Here is a 23633-nt window from a genome sequence, read left to right on the forward strand (position 1 = left end):
ATTATCAAAGATTCTTCACCTGGATTATCGTCATGCATGATGCTACTGGAAGAGCATATACTCGATCTTATATTAGCTAGTTGTTCTTTCTGTTCTTCTTTTACACCAGAATAAAAAAAGAGACACATACATACTTGAGAAATTTTATATCCCAAAAAGGCATTGTCAAGTGCTAAAATAGGATAAATTGGAGAATTGTAAATCAGAATAATGCTCCAAGAAAAAAAATAAGAAATTGCACAATAGGGTTGAATAGATAACACCAACAAACATTATTTCTAGAGCCAAAATCTCACTATCCATAGACAGGGTCCATAATACTATTCTTAGGCCAAACTAATGAAAGTATAAATTTTTGCTGAAATACGTTATTTCTTACCATATACTATGAAAAAAAAGGGTAAAGTAGAAACAATTTTTTTGAAAATTATATTTTCATTGGTTTGATCCACAAGTAGGGCCATGAACCTAATTTAAGTAAGTATTTTCCTTAATTTACTTGATGGGTCAGTGATTTTTTTTTTATTAGCAAAGAAGAATTTTTAATTAAGAATTAAGTAGAAAATAACATTGTTCACATAACACTCAACTAACCACATTACTACACTCAAGCCATCAGGCTTTTCCCAATACACTCTATCCTATCTTGAAAAGTTAAGTAAAATATGAATCCATACCTAATAGACAGCACAAAATACAAGAGCAGAGCAGCAGTCCATTTTCATGAGAAGAGAAAAAGAACTACTGATCAACAAAAAAAAAAAAACATAAATATATTAGATACAGTTTTATAACCATGTCAAAAAAGATGTTCTAGTTATTACCCCTTTCTTAGCCAAGGAATCTGCAAATGAGTTCTTTCTCCTCTTTATGTGACAAAATAGGACCTAAGATAAAATATTAACTAAAGTATCAAATCTGTTAAAATTTTCCACCATTCCCATGGTCTTTTATTTTTATTGATAACCCAGGTGATATCATTCCTTAAATCAGACTCAATAATCAAAGGGCAACTATTATATTGCGACTCAAAGAATACTTCTATAGCATTTAACATTTAGGATGGCCAAGAATTCAGCCTCATTTGAATCCATAATACCCACATATCTAAAAAACAAACACAAGACATTACTTGAAGCATTTCTAAGCTCACCACCCATACCTGCATCTCCTGGCTTGCCTCTTGAGGATCCATCGACATTGAATTTCAAGGTCCCATGTTCCAGCGGCACCCATGACTGGGATTCAACTTGATGGGTGAGTGATACAGAGTTCGACTCGCCGGATCATTCAGCTCTTATTATATAATATCAAATTGTAGAGGGTCTCACAAGTGTAAAAAGAGTAGGCACTCGATACGTACTGAAGTGAAAAAGGCAATCGTGTAAATGCAAGTGATGTTAATCCATAGCATCTCATCCGTTTCCGCCTCAGACTTCCTCCACCTCCAGCTTTCTTCTATGTTTGATATTAATCTGCAGCATCTCAATCAACTCATCCTCCGATCTATGTATGTCACAATTTTCTTAATTGTTAATATTATAATTATTATTTCAAGTTTAATAGAACAAAAAGAAGATTTTATATTTTGAGATATCTTTGAACCTTTAATCCTTTGATGTATGCTCCAGTCTATCTTAATCTGCAGCACCTCTTCCGCCCACATCGTCCTTCTTCTAACAACTTCACTTTTTTTCTCTTCTCAACATAAACACCCAGCAATAGATATATAAAAAGAACATAAATTTAATTTCATAAGAAATATAATAAAAATATGGAAAGGAAAAGAGATTTCAGAATTGAACTTAGTATCAGTTTGATTTAGAAAGCCTCATGAAAATCAGCATCTTCTAAAATCAACTTCATTCACCTGCACAGTTCGCATGAATTAAAACAAAAAGCATAAGTGATATAATAGAAAATCGACTCTGATGATTCCAATCACTCGAGTGCTATCTGTCGTGTTCGCCATTTTAGTAACTGATATTGCTCAAGAATTCTCTTTCTTCTTCCTTTGGCTGCTCCGTCATGTAGGGCATTTCCAGTCTCCTATTTGCGTCATAGTTTATGTATTAAATCTTCCATTTGCCCTCTAATTTAAATTGTATTACAAATGAAGTGTGTATTATACTAAATGACGTGTATCTAACACAACTCACTTATGGGGTTCACATAAATTCTAAACAATTGATCGCCCTTAACGGCGAGTGCAAAATGGTGTATAAATTCCGTTTTATTTAACATATGAGTTTTTACTTTTTTTTTTTTTTTTTAGTGATTATAAAATGTGACCGACATGTAGGAGAGAGAAAATCTCACAACTTAGTGAAAATTTAAGTTAGATAAAAAAAAATCCATATGTCAAAGGATTAAAATTGGATAAAGGTATTTTATTGTTGAAAAATATTTACTTACACCCTGCGTATGGACTCATCTATAAGTCAAATCAATTATAAACAATGTTTTGATTCAAATAAAAGTATTTCTAATCATATATCGGAAAAAAAAAAAAAGACAAAACAATAATAATTTTTTTTAAAAAAAATCTATTTTTCAATTGGCTTGATATATGAAACCATCCATACACACTGTATGTTTTTTTTTTTTTTATCGACAAAAATAATTTTTATTAAATTATATTACCCAAGAAAAACTTATTTTATCCAAGTACTACCCCCAAGCCATTAGCCCTCTCATTTATACTCAACCTAACCTGAATAACTTAAGTGAAAAAAACTTAGCCAAAATATCACATACGCCAAACCGGAAAACATCAGAAACTATCCAAAACTCTTAACACAAATAATAAGTAAATTGTTATAATAATAAAAAAAATACAAAATCAGCCCAACTGCATCAAAGTGTCTTCACAGCCAATCATATTGAGAAATTGCAGTCCAAAAGATTTAAATATTGTTCTTTCCATCATTATAATCAAGCAAGAAAATCTTCATGTATTTTCAACTCCCTTTTTAAGCCAATGAATATGTAAAATAATTCTGTTCTCTACATATATGTAAGAATTGAACAACATAAAGATCCATATATGCTATCAAATCTATTGAACAATAATCTCCACCCCCAAGGTTTTTTTCTTTATTTAAAATCCAACACACAGTAGATTTTGAATCAAATTTAACAATTAATGGTGAAAGTTTGAACTGAGATTGAGAAAACAATTCTATAGCCCTGAAAATTGCTTCAATTTAACTTCATTAGAGTCAATAATGTCAACTGATTGAAAAAATAAACACTACCTCACCTTTATTATTCCTTAGCACACCACCAAAACCAATAAGACTTGGTTATTCTTTTAAAGCTCCATCAACATTAAACTTATATCTATTACTAGTAGGAGGTTCCCAAACTAGCTGAGTTTTCGAAATAGATTCTGGTTTCTTAATGAAAGCTCTATCACTGAGACATAATTTGAGGTTGATAGTATCAATCCCTTTACATCACAGGAAATAGAAGGAAACTTAGCTTTTAAAAATTTGAAATTTTTGAATTTTATATTATTTGAATATTTGAATTGAAATTGCTTATTTCTCCTAAGCCACAATGTCCATAAAAAATCAAGATCCAAGCTGCCTTATACCCATTATTTTTCAATAAGCTTTCTCGTTGCCAACCTAATTGAACAAAAGTCTTAGGTAAAGCGGAGAAACATTCCACCATTTGAAAATTGAATTCCTCCAAACATTTTATATTAAATCACAAGCTAGCAAATAATGATCCTTCGATTCATTATCCTTCTAATATAAAGGGCAAAAGCTACTCTCATTATTTGGTAATAATTTATGTTTTAGTAAATTACTCCTGCAAGGAATTCTATCTATATATGCTTTCCATACACTATATGTAAACAAAAAAATTTTCCTTTCATGTCAAAAAAAAAAAAAAAAAAAAAAATTTCCGTTTTTTTTAATCAGCCAAAAAAGAGGTAGATTTTATAATGAAATAGAAAAAGGAAAAGGAGAGTTGAATCAATTTATTTGCAAGCCATCAGACAATCCCCAATAAAACCCAACCTAAGATTCAAGGCAATCCCTAAAAATAACATCAAAAACTGAAATACAAGAAACATTGCCTCACGAGAAGAGAAGCATCAAAGCTAAACAACAATCCAAAACACCGAAAAATAGGATCATTAACCATATTGAAATTATAACCAAGCAGAAAATGGAGAAGGAGAGCTCACTTCTTTTTTAGCAAAATGACCAGCCACCCTGTTCTTCTCTCTAAACCACACGAACGAAACTCACATCATTCAATTTCTCCACCATGGAATCGGTTTTGTTGAAGATTCTCCACCATTGCCATGGCCTTTTATTATTACATTAATCAAAATTAAAACATTTTTAAGTTACAAATTAAATCCTTTTAATTTAAACACCACCATGAAATTATATGTCAAATGAATGAATCACACAAGACCTACCAAATTATATGTCAAACATAACTCAATCCCGCTATTTTTACCTTTGTTCATTTATAGAGGTTAATTTTTATGTACTGACAACTAACTTTGAAAAGAAGATTAAAAGCATACTTATAGTTAATAAAGTTCTGAATATGATGCCATGTAAAATAATTAAACTAATCAATGCAAAAGTATTAATTTACTTATAAATAAGTTAAGATTCATATAATAAGTTTTAATAGCATCATATTATAGCGAGTCTTTTGCATTGCTGATCTTAATAATCATCAACTTGGCTTAACCTACAAAAAAACTCTTTCATCATCAATGGCAGAAGAAGCAATCAAGAGGCAATTAATTGTTTCGTCTTCACATATGCACACTCCTCTCTAGCTCCCTCTAGTTGCTGATTCTCCTTAGTGACAGTTTCATTCTTTATTTATTTATTTATGTTTTGGTTAGATATGCAGTAGTTACAGGAGCAAACAAGGGGATTGGGTTTGAAATTTGTAGGCAGTTGGCTTCAAATGGGATTGTTGTAGTGTTAACAGCCAGAGATGAGAAAAGAGGCCTTGACGCTCTTCAAAAACTCAAAGTCTCTGGTCTATCTAATTAAGTGTTGTTGTTTCATCAACTTGATATAGCTAACCCTGCTAGTATTTCTACTCTCGTCGATTTCATCAAAACACAATTTGGAAAGGTTGACATTTTGGTATCATTCAAACTAATAAGTTTCTTGTGCTTTCTTCTTCATTTAATTTTGAGTATCTAGAATTTTGGTCTACTGCGACTCACTGTTAGCACGAAGGAAGAAGGAGAAGAAGTAAGAGGAGAGGTAGAGAGAAGAGAGTTAGCTTTATGGATAAGGGATTTCGGGGAAAAAAAAAAAGTTTGTGAAACGGCACCGTTTTCATACTTTGGGTTAAGTTAACCCAATATGATTATGTGGAATCCACTTTTAATAGTTTTTTATTCAAAACCTTGGTAGAATTTGAATTTAGGTGATAATAATATAAACTTTTAATTTGGAGTGCCAGCGGGACAAAAGTCAATTTAGGGTGTTTTTGCAACAACTCGCATAAGTTAGGGTTTTCTCGTAGGTTAAACCTCATCAACTTTCAGAAAAATGTTTCAGAGGAAATTGTTATAATGAGACTGTTTGGATGTATACTCTAACAGATTAATTATAGACTAGGGTTCATATTTTAGGCATCACTTTTATTATTACGAGAATACAAAGGATATAATAATTCATATAATTTAAATGATAAATGTTTACAATATAAAATACAAAAATTATTCTAATAGAAGTTGTAGTTTGGCCACCTTTTCTCTTTTGTGCAAAAATATATATATATACATATATATATTGTTATTATTTCTTGAGTGAAATCGAAAAATGAAAATTTGATGTGCCAAAATTAGAAAGTTTAGTGCTGGAGAAAATATTTCATTTTTTATGATTTAAATCCCCTTTTTGGACTTACTAAGAAATAATTCTATTTGTTTAATCTATTTATAAAAATTAATACATTATGATGCCAGCATCTCTGTGTCTTTCTTGAGCACAATATTTATTCTGTTTAATCACTTCATCTTCAAGTATTCTCAGATATACCAAGGATTGCTGTAACTTGAAGGTGCCAAAAACAAATATGATTAGAATTATTTCCATATTATTACTTTCTTATTCTGTATTTTTGACTATTTTACAGGTTTTCTTCTGCTTGATTAGTATTATTCATGACTCAATTGATGATTTTGATATTAGATTTTTATATATTAATGTTACTGTCTCCCTTTCTTTTCAAACTTCCTCATTTAAATCTGGATACAAGTGATTAATTAATTTCTTTATTTAATTTGTTTAATTTTTATGTTTCTGTAGTTAGATTAAACTTGATTTAATTTGCTAACTATGAAAAACTTTATATTTAATTCTTGGCTTTTTCATGAGCAAACACAAATCCCTGCTCTTGGATATCACATGGTTGCGAGTTAACATGAACTAGGTTGCCCAATCCTAATGCAATTTTGGTGACCTTGAATCAAAAGGGCAGCTGGCAGTTGTATAAATTGGGCCTGATGGATCGGAATCCAATCCCTAATAAAAGATCATTCTTTTCTTAATCAAAATTTGCAAAACCAAAATACTGCGTTTAAAGAACTGAACAAGAACTGCAGATTTATACATTACTTCACTCCCAGCCGACTTAGCTACTTCTAAGTATCTTATCCTATAGATGTTTATTACTGATGATACTGTTGGATTTAGTGTATCTTGTGATCATTAGATAACATGGGAATCGATTACTTGTCAAGAAAGGTAAGATCAAAATCAAAATCCATGCGGTTTTCCTATTTTTATACTGATTTTCCCTCTCAACTCTATCTATATATACATTACAATTCTCAATTCATCGTTCTCCACATGTGAAAGTCTCTCTTCCCTTAATTTCACTCCAAAAATTAACTACAGAAAAGGAAACCCTCATTCTTCTTTGGTTCTTCTCCATACTCTACAATAATGGTGAATCTTTCTCCCCTTTGTCTTTCGCTTTCAATTAAAGACGAAACCTCCCCTGCAACAATGGATAAACTCTCTCCCGATTGTTTCTCGATTCCAATAAAAAAAAGAACCTGTTCTAGAACAATGGAGAATCTCTCTCCCGATTGTTTCTCGATTCCAATAAAAAAAAGAACCTGTTCTAGAACAATGGAGAATCTCTCTCCCGATTTTTCCTCTCTTCCAGTAAGAAAAAGACTGAAGAAACCAAAAGCAATAGGGTGTTCAACTGTTTCCAGTACTGTTCCAAAGAATGAAGAAAAGGCTGCTTCAGTTTCCACTGTTTTATCTCTTTCTTCCGATTATTCAAGGGAAAACAGTAACAAGAAATCGAAAATTGTTAGCCAAACTGCTTTACCAGAGCTCTCGACAGAGCTAACCCATTTCAATCAATCCTGGATTGCCGATATTCAAAGAACAAGTTGTCAACAACATGCCGTCGTTCAAGAACCGGCCTCCTGCAATTCCTGCAATCTTGAAAGAATGAAATTTTACACTGCTGAAGATTTGGAGGAGGAGAGAAGAAAAGGCGTCTCCACTAATCTGAGACTATCATATGGTTATAAGACGGTAAATATTCTTGATAACAATCTTGACCGGTGGAAAATCAAGAAGAAGCTTAATAAAAGTGATCTTGGAAATTTTGAGTAGGCCTTTGATTTCGACTGACTTGGTACAGAAACATGTTTTGCCTCTTTTGAGCAGTGATTTATTAAATGGGGTTGTTAGCATTTGTGGTATTCCTGTTACTTTTTGGGATGTTGATACTGAAACAAAGCATAAGTTGATATTCAAGAAATGGGCTACTTCAAGAAGCTACGTGTTCGTTAGTGGATGGACTCGTCAGTTTGTTTAAAGGAGGAACTTCAAGGAAGGAGATGAAATTGGGATGTTTCGAATTCGAGATTCAACTTTTGTGTCATTCGTCGTGCTATTAATCTTTTCATGTATTGTGTTTACTTTGATAAAAAAATTTCTGGCGATAGTTTTCATTACTTTGACAATATTGGTTAAGTTTTGAGTAAAGATGATGATTATTCTGCTCTTGTTGACAGTACTTGAAGCATAACGAGCTGTCATGGTATATGAAATTTGTTGGAGATATCATATTAAGTATTAGAACTTATTTTCAGACACTCATATCAATAGTTGATTTATCAATATTTTATATTCATCTATGTTATTATGAGTTCATATTATCAAATATCCCCCACCTGGACTATTTTCATGGATGATGCTACTGGAATAGCATATACTTAATCCTGTATTAGCCAGCTAGTTGTTCTTTCTATTCTTCGTTTACCCTCAAAAAAAAAAAAAAAAAAAAAAAAAAAAAAAAAGAAAGAAGAAGACAACGTACTTGAGAAAGTTTATATCCCAAAAAGGCATTAGCAAGTGTTAAAATAGGATAAATTGGAGAATTGCAAATCAGAATAATGCTCCAAGAAAAAACAGGAGATTGCGTAATAAGGTTGAATAGATAACACCGACCAACATTCTTTCTAGATCCAAAATCTCACTATCTGTAGGATTTTATGAAAAGAAAACAGAGAAAAGTGAGTTCGTCTTCTTCCAGAAAGAAAATATCCTCAATATATTAATTATGGCATACAAAACTCAATGGATCCCTACACTCTGTAATCTCTTAAGTTGCATAACATGTACATTAAAAGCTTTTTGTCTATATGTGTTCTTGATAGTTTTATTCTCTAAAAATCTACAACCTCGTTCCAGTATGTGAAGACTACTGTTGAAATAACTAAATACATGAAAGGCAATACAAGAGGACGAGGGTTTGAGATAATTTATTTATCTATTTCAGTTTGATTTGTAGTAGTTTTTTATTGGGTTTTAGTTTAAGGGATTAACTTATCTAGAACGGGTATATTACCCATCCGTAGTTCAAACTAATCAAAATATAAATTTTGATTGAAACGAATATATTTTTTACCATACGCTGAAAAAAAAAAAAAAAGATAAAAGTAAGAATAACTTTTAAAAAGTTTATATTTTTATTAGTTTGATTTATAAGTAGAACCATGAATCTGATCTAAGCAAGTATTTTTCATAATTTACTTTTTGTTCTATTTAATATATGAGTTTTTACTTTCTTTTTTTTTAGTGATTACAAAAAGTGGCCAACACGTAGGAGAGAGAAAATCTTTTTACTTGGTGGAAATTTAAGTTAAATAAAAAAGTCCACATGATAATTAAAATTGGATAAACTTATTTTACTGTTGGAACTCAATGTATAGTAGCTTTTGGTAAGCCTAATAGCTTAGGTTTAGTAGAAGTTTTTTCTAGATATATTAAAAATTAATAAAATATTTTATTTACTGATAAAAAAAAACAAATAGTGTTTTGGTTGAAATAATGGTATTTTAACCATTCATTGGAAAAAAACATTAACATTTAAAAAAAAATTAATTGATTTGATATATGGACCATTCTACCGGATATTAACCAAAAAAAAAAAAAAAAACTCCCCTTCATTGTTACACAAAATTAAAATTAATATATTTTTAAGTTACAAATTAAATACCTTTAAATTTAAATTTAAAGACCACTAATGAAATTATATGTCAAATGAATGGTACAAGACCTGCCAAAATGGTTTGTTAGACACGTGAAAAATGTGATCTCATAATTGATTGGCTCTATCTTAATTATTTAAAAATCATTTAATATAATTTTAAAAGATTATTAGTATTTTTAAGTCTTCTGAAACATAAAAGTTTTAGTAAGTAAATAAAGAGGAGAGTTGCCCCTAATTATTTAGTTCATAATATTTTCTTTCAACTGGTTGAACCTTTTAATAAATAAATAAAAATTCTAATATATTAAAATAAATAACCTTAAAAGATAAATTTAAAACCAAATCATCAGCTTGTCAATTTTAATCTTGCACCAATCTTAGGAATAAAAAGAAAAATATCTATTATTGTTTTGTTTATTCGAAGGAGGGTTGTAACCCACACTATACTTCAACCACTTGTTAAAGCTCCTCGACGCAATAAGCTAAAATCTATTTCTGAGTAAAAAAAAAAAAAAACATGGTTCTTGAGTAAGGACAAAATAAAGAAAATGTCATTTAAATCCAGATGTATGCAAAAGAAGAAGAAAGATAATAATAGCAATACACTAAATTCTTAAATTTTAGTGAACTTCATAAGTTAGTATTTTTGTTTTCAAAAATTAATTATGTAGTCATTTTATTTTATTGTGATTCAATTAAATATTTTTTTATTAAATTTTGAGGAAATATTAACTTTACATCTAATAAATTTTGAATGTCTACATGCATAAAATCCCCTTGAACTTTTTCATTTTAATTATTTGTCAACTTCAACCTTGCAGCGGACCGAATAAATCTCTTAACTAATAAGCATCTTGCCAAGCTAGAACAGTGGCACGTGAATTCAATATCTACAGACATCGTGAATACTTCATTGTAATCCAACGTCGCACAAATGACAGCTTTTTATTATTGCCTTTCTTTGTCCTATAAGGATTGAAATCCCTCGTAAGTTAGCGAATCCAAGAATTGCTTTTCCTGATCGTCTTTTCTATTGTGTTTGAGAATTGCTTATGTTTCATGGAAGTTTTGACTTGAATTCATTAGATTTTTATTTTTTAAAATATAATTCTCAATTTATCTATAATTCTTTTATAGATTTAAAGATATCTAAGATTTGATCTGAGAGAATTGTGCTTGCTTAACTTCCTTCCCTTCTTCTTGTTGCGCGGCTACTGGCTCGGAAAATAAAATGAACAGCGATCGCAGAAACTGCTAGGAACGAAAAGAAGGTTGATCTTACCTAAAAATAAAAGAAAAAGGAAGGGTAGTGGTTGTCTCGATCAGGAATCGCAGCTCAACACCTCCCTCATTACTGCGTTACACAGGTCAAAAGTGGAGATGAGAGAATGGCGGAGAGGCGATGTTGGTAAGGAGGAGTCGATGTTGGTCGAACACAAGCAGATGATCGGAAAAAAATAAATAAAAATGGAGAGGAGTATTGTGCACGATCGAGGAGAAGGGAGAAGACAGATTTTGGACTTAAGGGGAATTTCAAAAATTATATAATTTTCTAATGGGTTGGGCTAGTTTGGGTTGATTAAGGTCCATAGTTTACCTCAAATCATGAGTATTTACTTGGTTTTTTAATTGATTTGGGGATTTCTAATGGATTTAAATTGGTTTAACAAATATATATGTCACGTGGATTAAAGTATGCAGACATATTTGAAAAAAATATCATATAAGAGCGATTTAATTTCATGCTCAATTCTGTAACTGAACATGAGTGTAAAAAATATAAAAATTACAAGTTAAGAGTCTTATTAGGTTCTCACAAAGTTGAAATTGACAAATAGTTAAAATGAAATAGTTCAAAAGGATTTTTTTTTTTTTACATGCCGTCAATTTTTAAATTTTCTTTTCTATGTTATCTCTAATTCTAATTTCTAACTAAAAAATAAAAAATTCATTAAAAGTAATACATCAAATCTATTTATATTAAATTATTAGAAAAAATTTGGCAATAAATTAATTTTTTTAACTTTCTAGAGTATAATCGGAATAAAAAGTGTTTTCTTTAACGTTTTTGTTTTAATTGACTAACCAAAATAATAGCAAAATCTAACAGATTGACTATTAAGTTGAATTACAACAATATAAAAACTTTTGGGGGGGAAAAGAAAATACTAATTTATAAATTTGATCTTTTATAGGGACTAAATCACATAGATTACATAAATTAAAGGGAGGACAAGACCGCCATTTCAGTTACAATTCTCTTTCGGATGCAATTAGGCAAGCGCTTGCCTGGAAGCTTCATCCTACCATGTAATGACGTGGAGCCTTAAAAAGCTGCAAATCTATTTTAATTTATAAGCATGAGGTTAATTTAATAATCTTAATATATTTAAATATTTTCGCAATTATTTTGAATCAAAAGAATGATTTGTATTTAATAATGTAAAATAATAAATTCATTCACTAACCACTGTCATAATTCTCAATTTTATAAAGACCATCCACTGGTGTATTTTATTAATTCTAAAAATGTCCTTGAATTATTAACTATAAATTAATAATTCTTAAGTTACTTTCCAAAATAAAAGAAGAACCAATTATTCAATACTTATATATAATATGATCAAACAACATCTTTTTTTTTAAACAACATAATAATATAAATTATATTGCATTTTCATAAAAATGAAAAGTTAAAAAATTTGATCTTGAGCCCTTGATATCCATTAACTATTAAAACTAATAAATTTCATATATTCTGTATGGATTAAATTGATACGAAACGATACATTTTGTAAAACTATAAAGAGTGAAAATTTAGTTTTAGTACATGTAAATTGATTTTAAAATATTTTATTATAAGTAAAAATGTAATTGCGAGAAAGTTTGAGGTAGATGTTGCGAAATTTTTTTTACTGTCTTAAAGACTAATTTTTACTCCAATGGTTAATTTCTTCACAAAATCATTTATAAACATGAGATTTCAATTTTTCATATTTTTATTATTGTTCTTATGAAGACATTTTTTTATATTTTTTATTAATGAATTGCCATTTTCTTTGGAGAAAAAATAATAAATATTTACTAACTTAAGCGCTGAAATGATATTTTATTAAAAAAGTAAAAACAACAATTTTATTTGTAATTCAAATATAAAATAATAATAATGATAATAATAATAATAATTTAAGTTATTTTCAAAAGCATTCAAGTATGAATCAAACCGAGCCAGCTAAATAGGAAAAGAAGCCACTCCAAAAGTCAATGCAAGGCCACTTTTCCCCACAGAAGACAGAAGGATCTAGAATATATACATGTTAACGTCGGTGAAACTAAATCCCGTAACTTCCCTGTGACATTAACTTTTCCGACATTCATTTATCGAAAGTAAAAATAGATTAATTAATTAATCTTGCTTTCGGAATATCGGACTCCGTCGGGATTATGTATATATTAATTTAGTTCGACCACTAATTCTTTTCCATCTTTTTTCGCTGTGCGTCTCTCATATTTTCCTTTCTGCGCAAAAGCTAAAGGTTATGGCTTTTCTTCTTTCTCTTTTCTCTCAATTCCCAATTCAAGCTTCAGATTGCAATTGAAACCCTTCCCTTCTCAAAACCCTAACCCTAATTTTATATTCTTTCTTCAAAGTTTCGGATTCGAATTTCCTTTAATCTCTCTGTTTTAGTTCTGGTATTGACACAGTAAAATGGTCCGTGGTGACTCCTCGACTTCACTTGCTCCTGGATTCCGATTCCACCCTACTGATGAGGAACTGGTTCGCTATTACCTTAAACGAAAGGTTACCAACAAACCTTTTCGGTTTGATCCAATCGCTGTCATCGATATCTACAAGTCCGAGCCATGGGATCTCCCAGGTCCGATTTTGGTTTTTCTTTAGAATCAGTTTTTATTTTGGAAGTCAATCTGTTATTTGAATTATAGTTATTGCAATTAATTGGAAAATTGCTTGAATTCAGGAAAGAACAAGAGGATATGGGGAAATTTTAGGTTTTCACTTTATTTATTATTTATTTGCATTTTTTTTTTAGATAAGTCGAAGTTGAAGAGCAGGGATTTGGAGTGGTATTTTTTTAGTATGCTCGATAGGAAATATGGCAATGGATCTAAGACTAACCGGGCGACAGAGAAAGGATACTGGAAAACAACTGGGAAGGACCGTCCTATTCAGTGGAACTCACGAACTGTGGGGATGAAAAAGACCCTTGTTTACCATCTTGGACGTGCCCCTCGCGGTGAGCGCACCAATTGGGTAATGCATGAGTATCGCCTTGCTGATGAGGATTTGCAGAAAGCAGGGATTGTTCAAGTGAGATCATATACGAATTTGCATTTCTTGTTTAACGTTGATGTTATCCACGTTATTTTATTGACTTCTTATTCGTTTGTTTGATTGTGTCCTTGGGTGGGAAGGATTCATTTGTGCTGTGTAGGATTTTCCAAAAGAGTGGAACAGGGCCGAAGAATGGAGAGCAGTATGGGGCACCATTTGTTGAGGAGGAGTGGGATGATGATGAGGTGGTAGCTCTACTACCGGGTGAAGAGATGGTGGTGACAGATGAAGTAGCAGTTGGAGATGATGCATGTGTGGAAGCTAATGATCTAGACCAGGTTTGTACTTCTGGGGATCTTTGTTTGTGAATAATGTATAAGTCTTTGATTGAAATAAAAATGAATAAGGTACTGTGTTTAGTTGCTTGGCCAAGCAGTATATATATATATATATATATATATATATATATATATATATATACACACACACACACACACACACACACACACACACACACACACACAAAGAAAGAAACCGGGTTTAGTTGCTTAGTTAAGCATTACTGCTACACACACATATTTTAGGACAAATTTTGGCATTTGGTGAGAGGAATAGCAGTTCCTAGTTGTACAATTTTCAGTTAGCAGCAAAAAGTTTAGTTCTTTGATAGATTGGTTTATTTAATCTAAGCATTGCAAGAGATAGAGAAATGTATGTAGAGCCTAGGATATGTACCGAGGATGTGATGTTTAGTGTTGCAAAATACAAGGGAAAAAAAGAAACTGGGTATGCAGTTTTATGCAGGATAATATGGTGTATTGGAGGTTCTTTGGATAGTTAATTCAGGGATAAATGGACAGCATGACAGATAATATGTTGTTAGGCCTTGCATGTTGGATTCAAAGGATAATTTTTGAGGGTGATGAAAACTGAGAGAATGAAATTTCAGGGTACTGGGATGATTGGTGAATAGTGTCATAAATTTTTGATTTTCTCATTGTGGGTTTTGGCAGAATTTTGATGGCATTGCATCTGGAAATGCTTCTGTCCCTGTGAATTACTACCATGGTGAAGCAAGCAACTATGTGGAGCAGAGCTCTGGAAACTGCAGTGGAGATGATCAAAAGCCTATAATTATTGGCAAAGAAGAAACACAGTATGGTTCTAATCTGCCAGATGACCAGAACTTATTCAATTTGGCTGGGCAATATGAGGTTGATGCCAAAGCAGTGAGACATGAATACATGGCTGAATCTAGATGCAATATGAATGCTGTTGATGACAATTACTTGCTTGATGAGCCATTTGTGGATGCTACTGATAATCCTCCATTCAGTGAAGGATTGTTCCTGGAGGCTAATGATCTCTCAAATCCTGTGGAACCAGAGTCTACTGGAGATTCTACACCTTTTGACATGGTTGACGAGTATCTCAGTTTCTTTGATGCTAATGATGACAACCTGACTTTTGATCCTTCTGAACTTATGGGGACTGAATATGCTATTCCTGATCAAGATCATCTATTTGAGAAGGTAAATATTTACTTTAATCTCTATATACTATCTATTGAATTTTGAATGACAATGTATCAATTAAGTTATGCCTTACTACAGGATGTCAATGGCGGAGCTAAGGCAGTTCCAGTGGTAACCTCAGAATTATCAGAAGCACATGGCAACAATGATGCATCCTCCTCGAAGCAACTAAAGCCAGAAGCAACGATGTTCGAATCAGGTAATTTTGGTCTGGATGCCTGTCATTGCTATTCCTCAAATAGTTTCTTCTTCTCATTAGTTCGGGGGTAAATGTCCTAAGTGAAATAGATATGACAGTTATATTTATTTACCCCTGGTTTTAATTTCCCCTATTTTTGGTCTTATTTGTTTGTGTCTTGTGCACCTGTGCAGATATGAAATATCCGTTCATGAAGCAAGCCAGTCAAATGTTGGGCAGCATTCCTGCACCACCAGCATTTGCTTCTGAGTTCCCTGTTAAGGACAGAGCTCTGCAGTTAAATGCAGCACAATCTTCCAGTTCAATTCGTGTTACTGCTGGTGTAATTAGAATAGAAAATATTACTTTTGGCAGTAGCGGAATGGACTGGTCATCCAACAAGAATCAGAATGTCAACATCATCCTCTCTTTTGACATGGCGCAAGCCAATGTAGGTCCGGCAAGTTTGGTACCAATGGGGAGCTTCTTCTCAGGCAAGGCAATGTCTACAGTGTCACGGGGCTGGTACTTCCTAATGTTCTTTTGGGTCCTAATTTTTTCAGCAACTTTTAAAATTGGGACCTACGTCTGTACCAAATAGCTATACTGGTCAATGAAGTTGGCTGGGGAGATGCTTAAAACTGTTCCCTGGGATGAATTTCCTTTCGGGGTTGGTTAATGGTTAATCCCTTTATAGGTTGCTTAGGACAACTAAATTGTTACAGATTCTTTATTTAGTATATTGACTGCCAAACCTGAAAAGTTGATGTGTTTTGACCTTGCATTGGTTCATTGTAATTTTATACAACTGCACACGTTAAGTAGTTTTAGGATAGCAGAATTTTATTTTGCTTATATGTATAAACATCTTTTAACCATTGGCGGAAACGTGCCTAAACGTTACCTTGGTGATATATATAGATAGTTTGTGAACTAAAAAGAGCTTATTACCAGAATACAAGACTTGCTCAATGACAGACAACATCCTTTATCAGCAAAGGTTGGTACCTCTCTTTGTTTTTTTCTTAATTTTTTTATTTTTTAATTCCTTCTTGATTGTTATAGGAAAGATGATTATGCAATTTTATTGGTTGTATAGTTCTTCTGTTCAAATTATTTTAGTCAGGGCAGTGTTATCTTTGGAGTGTTCATGGTTTGGGTTGGTTTGGTCGACTGGGTTTGAGGCTTTATTCAAATTATACTTGTGTTATGAGATATTCAAATTGTACTTGTGTTATGAGACGGTTTATAAAATTTTAAACCGAATCAGACCTTACTCCGAACTGAACTAAACTTATGAATGCAGTTTCATTTGATTTGGATCATAAAAAAACCAGCAATTGAAACTGCAGGATCAGTTCGAGTAGTTTTATAAACACCCCTAGTTATCATCATCATATTCATGGATATGCATTTGGGTGAAGCTTCTGTTTTTTTTTTTTTTTTTCTTTACTTTGTTGGGGATGTACAGAAAATGGTTTTTCTTCCAATTCTTTGGATGTTTCGACTTTTGACATCGAATAGATGATTTATCCTTATGATCCGGATTTCCTAAAACAGTTTTATTTCTATCGTTTGATCCAATGTCCACATCGAGTCATTCGAGTTTTAAATAGTTTTAACTTTTTTAAACCAAATCGAGCACTCCACAACTATGAAAATCAATCCTTGTGTTGGTCAAATTGATCGTTCGGTTTTTACATACTCCCTAATGGTCAAGGGTATTTTAGTTTTATAATTATTGAAAACAAAAAGATATTTGATACTTATAAAACCATATGTTCCGAAAATAATTGCTATAATTCCACACGTGAAATTGAACTTATATTGTATTATAATGATATAATAATTACGAAATACAAATTATATATTTAGAAATTATTTAAAAAAATAACGCGTTTGACATTTCGACATGCAACATAATGCACATATGAAATTAATTAGTTCTAAATAAACAATTTTTTCTAATCACATCTTCTGCCTTCTGAAGTAGCTGTTGAAGTATTTTAGAAACGTGTAATGGTGTTTTGAGACTCAAAGTTTACATTTCTCCGGGAAGCATTGTGTCCTCAGGTAGATCACAAAAAGCGATACCCTGAGAAGAGAAACACAGTTAAGCTATTTATCTTTCAATTTCATCACAATCCGGAAAATAAGAATATTATAAGGATTCATCTAGATAGAAGGTCATTTTAAATGAACGTGAATTCGGAGTTGAATTTTTGAGCGTAAAATCATAACAAATTTAAATTACTCTCCGATGACTAGTTATCCAAACGAATCTCAACATTTACCTCTCCGGTGAGGTGGGCTACACATCTCTTCTCAGCTAGTAACTCAGCTTCTGTCTGCAAAAAGCATTACATACAAGCAGTAAATCTATAAACTGAGAAAATAAGAACAAAAGTGTTGGGCGGTCATTAATAAATCTCAAGGACTCAAAATTCTAATTTCAAGAATAGAAAGGACAAATGTGTTAATTATGGTAAACCTCAGCAGTGTTATTGTTACAATTTACACACAAAAAGAAAGGGAATACTTTACCATTTGGTTCCCATTGGAGTGCTGGTCAAATGAGAAGACATACCTTAGTAATTTTCTTTAGAAGGTAATCGTCAAAGATTACATCCTTGACAAGTTCATAATCACCATCACCCTGCCAAATGGGTTAATATATTTAAGATGGGATCATGATATGTTCATATGAATGAATAAATATTTAACAGTGCTTAGAAAAAAGTGCTGAAAAAGAACTCACTTTTGATCTGCATGGCATGCTGAAAACTAAGCCCTCCGCGATGCCATATGGATTTCCGTTGGTATAAACCTGCATTTGTATGAAAACTGTGAGACTAACTGGTACATCTTAGCAAATCGAGATGTTTATCATTGTTTAAGCACACGAAGATCTCCGATTAGCATATCGCTTAAATGTTTTAATCAGCTGACATGAACACAGAACTACTCTTTCTTGACAGCAAGCAAAAAGTATAGAAGCATAGTTCAATTCAAACAACATGAGGCATCCGGATCTCTTTTCTAAGAATTTTCTCTGCATGTGGAGAAGTCAGCTTCAAAATTTCTGTCTCGTGTTAGTATAATTGATTAATGCTTCTTTTGCTAATGAGTATTCCAAATGCAGTACTCTGGTTCATATATGCAACCGGCAGCATAAAGTGGCATATATGAGTTTATGCAAATTAAGAGGAATTGAACTTACTCCAGAAGAAAACCAATCACCCTCGGGGGTGGGAGTTATTAAAGACTTTATGGCATCAGCAATGGACACAGCAGTTGATGCAGCCGAAGATCGTCCCCATTTCTGAATGAGCAATCCACCTCTCTGCAAACACAATACAAGTTCAAGGCCCTTGATCAAATATTCTGAGTTGATTTCTTAGACAAAAGATGAAGTTCTATTTATGATGCATTTATGAAGTACACCTTCTGGACCATCTCAGTGAACTCTTCTTCTAACCACTTGTGATCTTTTATGACCTCTTTGACAGGTAAGCCATTTATTCTAGCATTTAGAAAGTCCGGAACCTGTAGAAAATCAGATAAGGATTCCTTTCAGAGAAGTTCAGGGAAATTTGATCAGTAGATACTCTTCTAACAGGAAAAACTTAAACACCTGAGTGGTCGAGTGATTTCCCCATATGGTCACATTTGACACTTTATCATAGAACACACCTGCTTTCAATGCAAGCTGCATAAGTCGTTACCAAGTTAATCTTTTGCCCTTTTTTTTTAGTCACAGTAATCTTTGCTCCCGATCATTAAATAGCAGTGTTAAGATCTAATTTACCTGACATTTTGCTCTGTTTTCATCTAACCTAGTCAAAGCATGAAAATTCTTTGCAGGTATATTTGGAGCATTTTTCAGACAAATTAAAGCACTGCACCATAAAGGAAGGTGTATAAGTGAGTTCTTTGAAGGAATTGCATAAGCTAGGTATAGAGCAAAAACAGTGTGGAAAATGATAAATGATAGATTCTTACTTGGTATTACAAGGGTTGCCCACTACTATCACCTTCACATTTCGAGACGCAACAGCATTAAGAGCTTTTCCCTATTACATTTAGAAAATAGATTATAATTCATAAATTAATCCTACAATAGGCAGAAAGGTATAAATAGCAATGCTACCTGTTCAGCAAAAATCTGCCCATTGATATCTAATAAGTCAGCTCGTTCCATGCCAGGTCCTCGAGGCTTTGCTCCAATCAATAGAGCCCATTCTGCATCTTCAAACACTTCATAAGGGTTTATTCCAATGCTCACTTCCCTTAACAAAGGATACAAGGAATCCTCAAGTTCCATTGCAACTCCTGCATTAATAATGACCGCATTTTGAAGAATATGAAGAAATTGGAGTTGTTAATCTAAGAAATTTTTTGTTTGCAACTTAAAAACAGTTCATGACTAAATGCTAAAAGAGCAACATTTTATGTTCATAAGGCAAGATGTTAAAATTTGCATGCCTCCAATCTACTTTTTCCTGAATAAAGAGAAAATATTCAATACACAACATAAATAATCATATATGGACTTCTTAAAATGCAGAAATTGAAGTTTAAAAAATGTTAAATAAATATAGGATAGTCCAAAATAATTCAAACAATAAAACCTTAATCAACATTTGTTTGGGGGAACAGCCACATATCAGATTACATGCTGCTTGTTGCATAGCATCTCCAGATCAATTGAAATTTTTATGTGAAGATGTAAGCATATACCTTCAAGAGCTTGAAAAGACCTTTCAGATCCCAATAGTTTCAATGCTATAGGCTGATTTGGCCCAAAAACTTCACCAGATGCAAGCTGGATTAACAAAACAAGTTTATGAATCTTTCTCTTTTTGGATAATACTAGTTCAGGGATATAAGCAGCTACAAACAAAGAAATTCAAATGTTCGTTTCTCAAAGCAGCCAGAAAAACTTTTGTACAAATAATGGTATTTTTTTAGGTCAAAACAGAAAAATGCAACTCTTGAAGGGAGTATGGCAATCACAATTTCTAGGATATCCCAAATAAGCATAAGCATAACTATCAGGATACAATTTGATAATCCTCCAGGGATAAACTACTCGTTTACATTTAGCTGATCATTTGAAGCACTAGATAAAAACAAGAAAACTGAAACTACAGCTACTGCTACTGCTAATGCTGACACATATAAATGGTATTGAATAAAAAAGTACCAGAAACTTCACTTAATTCAATCCCTTTTAAATGGTATCCCTTTTATGTTACCACCAGAAGCATTCAACAATCACCAGTTTACTAGCAAGCAAATAATTAGTTTACTAGCAAGCAAATAATTTAGATGTTCCGAAAAGGCAAAGAAAAAAAAATTATTGCGAGTCCTTTGGTGAATTAGAAAGAAGAGGACCTTACTTTAAAAAGTAGATGATTGGATATCATTCCAGCAGCACCAGAAACTGCTATATTAATTAGTTTCTTCCATGATTTTGTCTCCTCCTCCTGTGAGCAGATTAAAAAATAATAATAATAATAATAAAAAGACTTAAGTATTCACTAGTCAAATAAAATATGTCATGGTGATGAAGGAGGCAAAGGGAGCAGAATTCCTGCATTCACTATGCTTAACTTGTCCAAATTGAAGGATGTTTTCCAGTAGAATTATATATATATATATATATAAACAAAAATCAGAGGTCATCTTTCAGCCAATATATCACATGCATATGTAACTTTTGGAATTTTTTTAATAAAAAAATTCAAGCCAACTAACCTCAGAGTTAGCAACTAAAATTCAAACAGACAAAAATCTAATATTCATTATGTAATAGAACTAAGCTAAAATCAACATTGTCCAAAGTATCATTTTTATCACATTGGAAATTCTAAAGGGTAAGGGGATGCCACTCTTGAACTCTTGCATTACATCATAAGACAGATAATCCATCACTGAGCTACTAGCATAATTACAAAACTACCCAAATTGAATCATATACTTAAAAAAAAAAACCCATTAAAGGAACTAACAATACAAATGAAATTAACCAAACTATTTTCTAAAGAAAAGCACAGAAACAGACAGAAAATATTAAATTGTGAAATAGATATAGAAGGTAGAATTAGAAAATAGAAACACTTACAGCCCTGAGATCATATGTTTGGCAGAAAACACCAAAGCAATCAGACTTGTCTGTAGACTTCTTAGTCTCAACTGCAACTGGGGCTTGAACTTGACTAAACACGAAAAAAAAAAAAAAAAAAAGAAAGAGTTATCCATAAGTTGGCAAAAGATGAAATTCGACGAAACAAAAAATAAACAAAAGATAAAAACTTTACTCTACAGAGCAAGTAATTCTAGTATTTTGAGGTCGAAAGGAGCGGCGAAGGCGAAAAGAGAGATGGGTAGAAGAGAGTGAAAGCTGAGAAGAAGAGTGGAGACGAGTTGGGGTGTGGGTATATGCAACAGTAGGTGATGTTAGCTCTGCCACGGCCATGGCAGAGAGACAGACAGAGAGATATTTACAGAGAAAGAGAAGGATTGAGAGATTTCAGAGACAAAAATGGAAGTATTAGAATGGAGTTTTAAAGTTGGTGAGAGAGAAGCATGGAGAAGAAAGAGCTTATTTGAATATGAAACATGAAAGTATTATAAGGCTAATACATATGACACTTGTCATTTTGATAATGTTCATGTGACTTTGTTTTTCTTTTGGTTTTGGTTCTCTGTCTGCTACTACCATTAGACTTACAGTTAATTATGCCTTTCCAATTTGCTTTTTTTGTTGCTTGTCTCTGTTTTCAGTTTCCACCCATAGTTTTTTTGCAAGATTTTTTTTTTCTCTCTCACAACTTTGATTGGAAAATTGGAAATAACACCATTTCAAATTCATTCATCACCTAACTAAATTATCTCATTATTATTAAGCTAAAATTTATATCTTTTTTCTTTAATTAGTTTATCGGGTGGGCAAAGTTTGGTAAAACCGAACAAAAACTATCCAATTGAGTCAATTTAATTTGATTTGGTTTAGCTTTTTATATAATAAGGTTGGTTTAAATTTTGATAGATAATTTTTTTTTTTTTTTTGATTTGGTTTATTGAACTCAAAAAGTTCCAATTTGTTTCAAAATGATTAATTCAAACTGAATTTATTTGGTTTGATTATGTACACTATTTGTTTCAGTTGAATTTGCATCTTAAAAGATACCAATTTATCTTTTAATTTGATTTGAATTTTACTGATACAATGTCTATCTCTATTATTTCGAGCCAATATTTACATTAATCAATATAGTTTCAAATTGTTTTTTAAACCATATTTTTATATTTATATAAAAAAAAGTCTGAATCTTTTTGCTAAATCATGACTAAGAAATTGCAAGAAAGAAAAATATATTCCTTATGACAAGAACCCAAATCCTATTAATAAAATTTTAGAAGGAATCTTACTGCAGATACACTTGGAACAATATATATATATATATATATATATATATATATATATATATACATTAAACATGTTTTATTCTCAACTGTATGTCTCTGTCTTATTTTCTATATGCATACATATCTACCTGCATGAGTCTTAGAGTTTGAGTTTGGTCACAGCAACCTAAGACATTAAAGACAAGCTCTACTAGTTTTTCATTTCATTAATCCTTTGGTTGTGAATTGGAAATCTTGTTGGTTAACTGCCTGTCAAGTTGCCTCTTGATGACACAACTGAGAATTCCCTTCCTCCTTATACTTCATTTTTATCTTTTCAGAAATTAACCATTTAATCCTTGATTTTTAGTTAAAATTATTATATTCATACTGTTTTATAATATTGCTTGTTCATCCATGAGACTAAATAAATAAATAGTTTAGAAGAAAAAATAAAATACGGATTGATGTCTTTGCCAAAAATGGCCTAAATAATTTAATAGAAAAAATTTAAATACCGATCAGTATTTTTACCAAAAAGTAGGAATGTTATAATAATTTTAATCAAAATACAGCTACTAGTTAATTCTCCCTTTTAAAAAAAAATGATTTTCAGAAATAAAAAAAAAAAAAAAAATCTTGTAAATTAACTAAGGGGCACCGGGGCAAATGTCATATCGAATGTTTC

The 23633-nt window shown here is 31.7% G+C and overlaps 3 protein-coding genes across 3 annotated transcripts; 2 read left to right on the top strand and 1 right to left on the bottom strand.

Moving 5' to 3' along the window:
• Window positions 1-7139: 7139 nt before the first annotated feature.
• On the top strand, window positions 7140-7845 carry LOC149495826 (B3 domain-containing protein At2g33720-like). Its single transcript, XM_089723266.1, has 2 exons — window positions 7140-7559; window positions 7669-7845. Exons 1-2 carry the CDS (start codon window positions 7140-7142, stop codon window positions 7843-7845), a joined length of 597 nt encoding a protein of 198 aa, XP_089579392.1.
• A 5110-nt stretch (window positions 7846-12955) lies between these two features.
• Window positions 12956-16472, top strand: LOC105648680 (NAC domain containing protein 2). The gene is made up of 6 exons (XM_012235149.4): window positions 12956-13403; window positions 13578-13855; window positions 13960-14157; window positions 14833-15351; window positions 15433-15553; window positions 15727-16472. Exons 1-6 carry the CDS (start codon window positions 13235-13237, stop codon window positions 16131-16133), a joined length of 1692 nt encoding a protein of 563 aa, XP_012090539.3. The 5' UTR covers window positions 12956-13234; the 3' UTR covers window positions 16134-16472.
• An 871-nt stretch (window positions 16473-17343) lies between these two features.
• LOC105648670 (lactate/malate dehydrogenase family protein) lies at window positions 17344-22167 on the bottom strand. The gene is made up of 14 exons (XM_012235138.3): window positions 21856-22167; window positions 21660-21753; window positions 20935-21021; window positions 20273-20357; window positions 19683-19864; window positions 19535-19605; window positions 19341-19431; window positions 19167-19241; window positions 18977-19078; window positions 18753-18875; window positions 18291-18359; window positions 18120-18188; window positions 17827-17880; window positions 17344-17627 (listed from the first exon to the last, which is right to left on the bottom strand). The coding sequence occupies exons 1-14, from the start codon at window positions 22011-22013 to the stop codon at window positions 17574-17576; spliced, it is 1314 nt and encodes a 437-aa protein (XP_012090528.1). The 5' UTR covers window positions 22014-22167; the 3' UTR covers window positions 17344-17573.
• Window positions 22168-23633: the final 1466 nt, after the last annotated feature.

Source organism: Jatropha curcas, chromosome 6, assembly GCF_041381405.1.
Source record: "Jatropha curcas cultivar XTBG-Jc1 chromosome 6, XTBG_Jcur_1.0, whole genome shotgun sequence".
In the NCBI taxonomy this organism is placed as follows: Eukaryota; Viridiplantae; Streptophyta; class Magnoliopsida; order Malpighiales; family Euphorbiaceae; genus Jatropha; species Jatropha curcas.

Bases quoted from the DNA above. Each gene is read 5' to 3' on its own strand.
- LOC105648670 (XM_012235138.3), bottom strand. From the start codon at position 22,013: ATGGCCGTGGCAGAGCTAACATCACCTACTGTTGCATATACCCACACC. The intron at 21,754-21,855 runs GTAAAGTTTTTA...TTTCGTGTTTAG, and splicing joins AGAATTACTTGCTCTGTAGA to TCAAGTTCAAGCCCCAGTTG. The intron at 19,242-19,340 runs GTAAATTAGATC...CGACTTATGCAG, and splicing joins AAAACAGAGCAAAATGTCAG to CTTGCATTGAAAGCAGGTGT.
- LOC149495826 (XM_089723266.1), top strand. From the start codon at position 7,140: ATGGAGAATCTCTCTCCCGATTTTTCCTCTCTTCCAGTAAGAAAAAGA. The intron at 7,560-7,668 runs GTAAATATTCTT...GACTTGGTACAG, and splicing joins TATCATATGGTTATAAGACG to AAACATGTTTTGCCTCTTTT.
- LOC105648680 (XM_012235149.4), top strand. From the start codon at position 13,235: ATGGTCCGTGGTGACTCCTCGACTTCACTTGCTCCTGGATTCCGATTC. The intron at 13,404-13,577 runs GTCCGATTTTGG...TTTTTTTTTTAG, and splicing joins CGAGCCATGGGATCTCCCAG to ATAAGTCGAAGTTGAAGAGC. The intron at 14,158-14,832 runs GTTTGTACTTCT...GGGTTTTGGCAG, and splicing joins AAGCTAATGATCTAGACCAG to AATTTTGATGGCATTGCATC.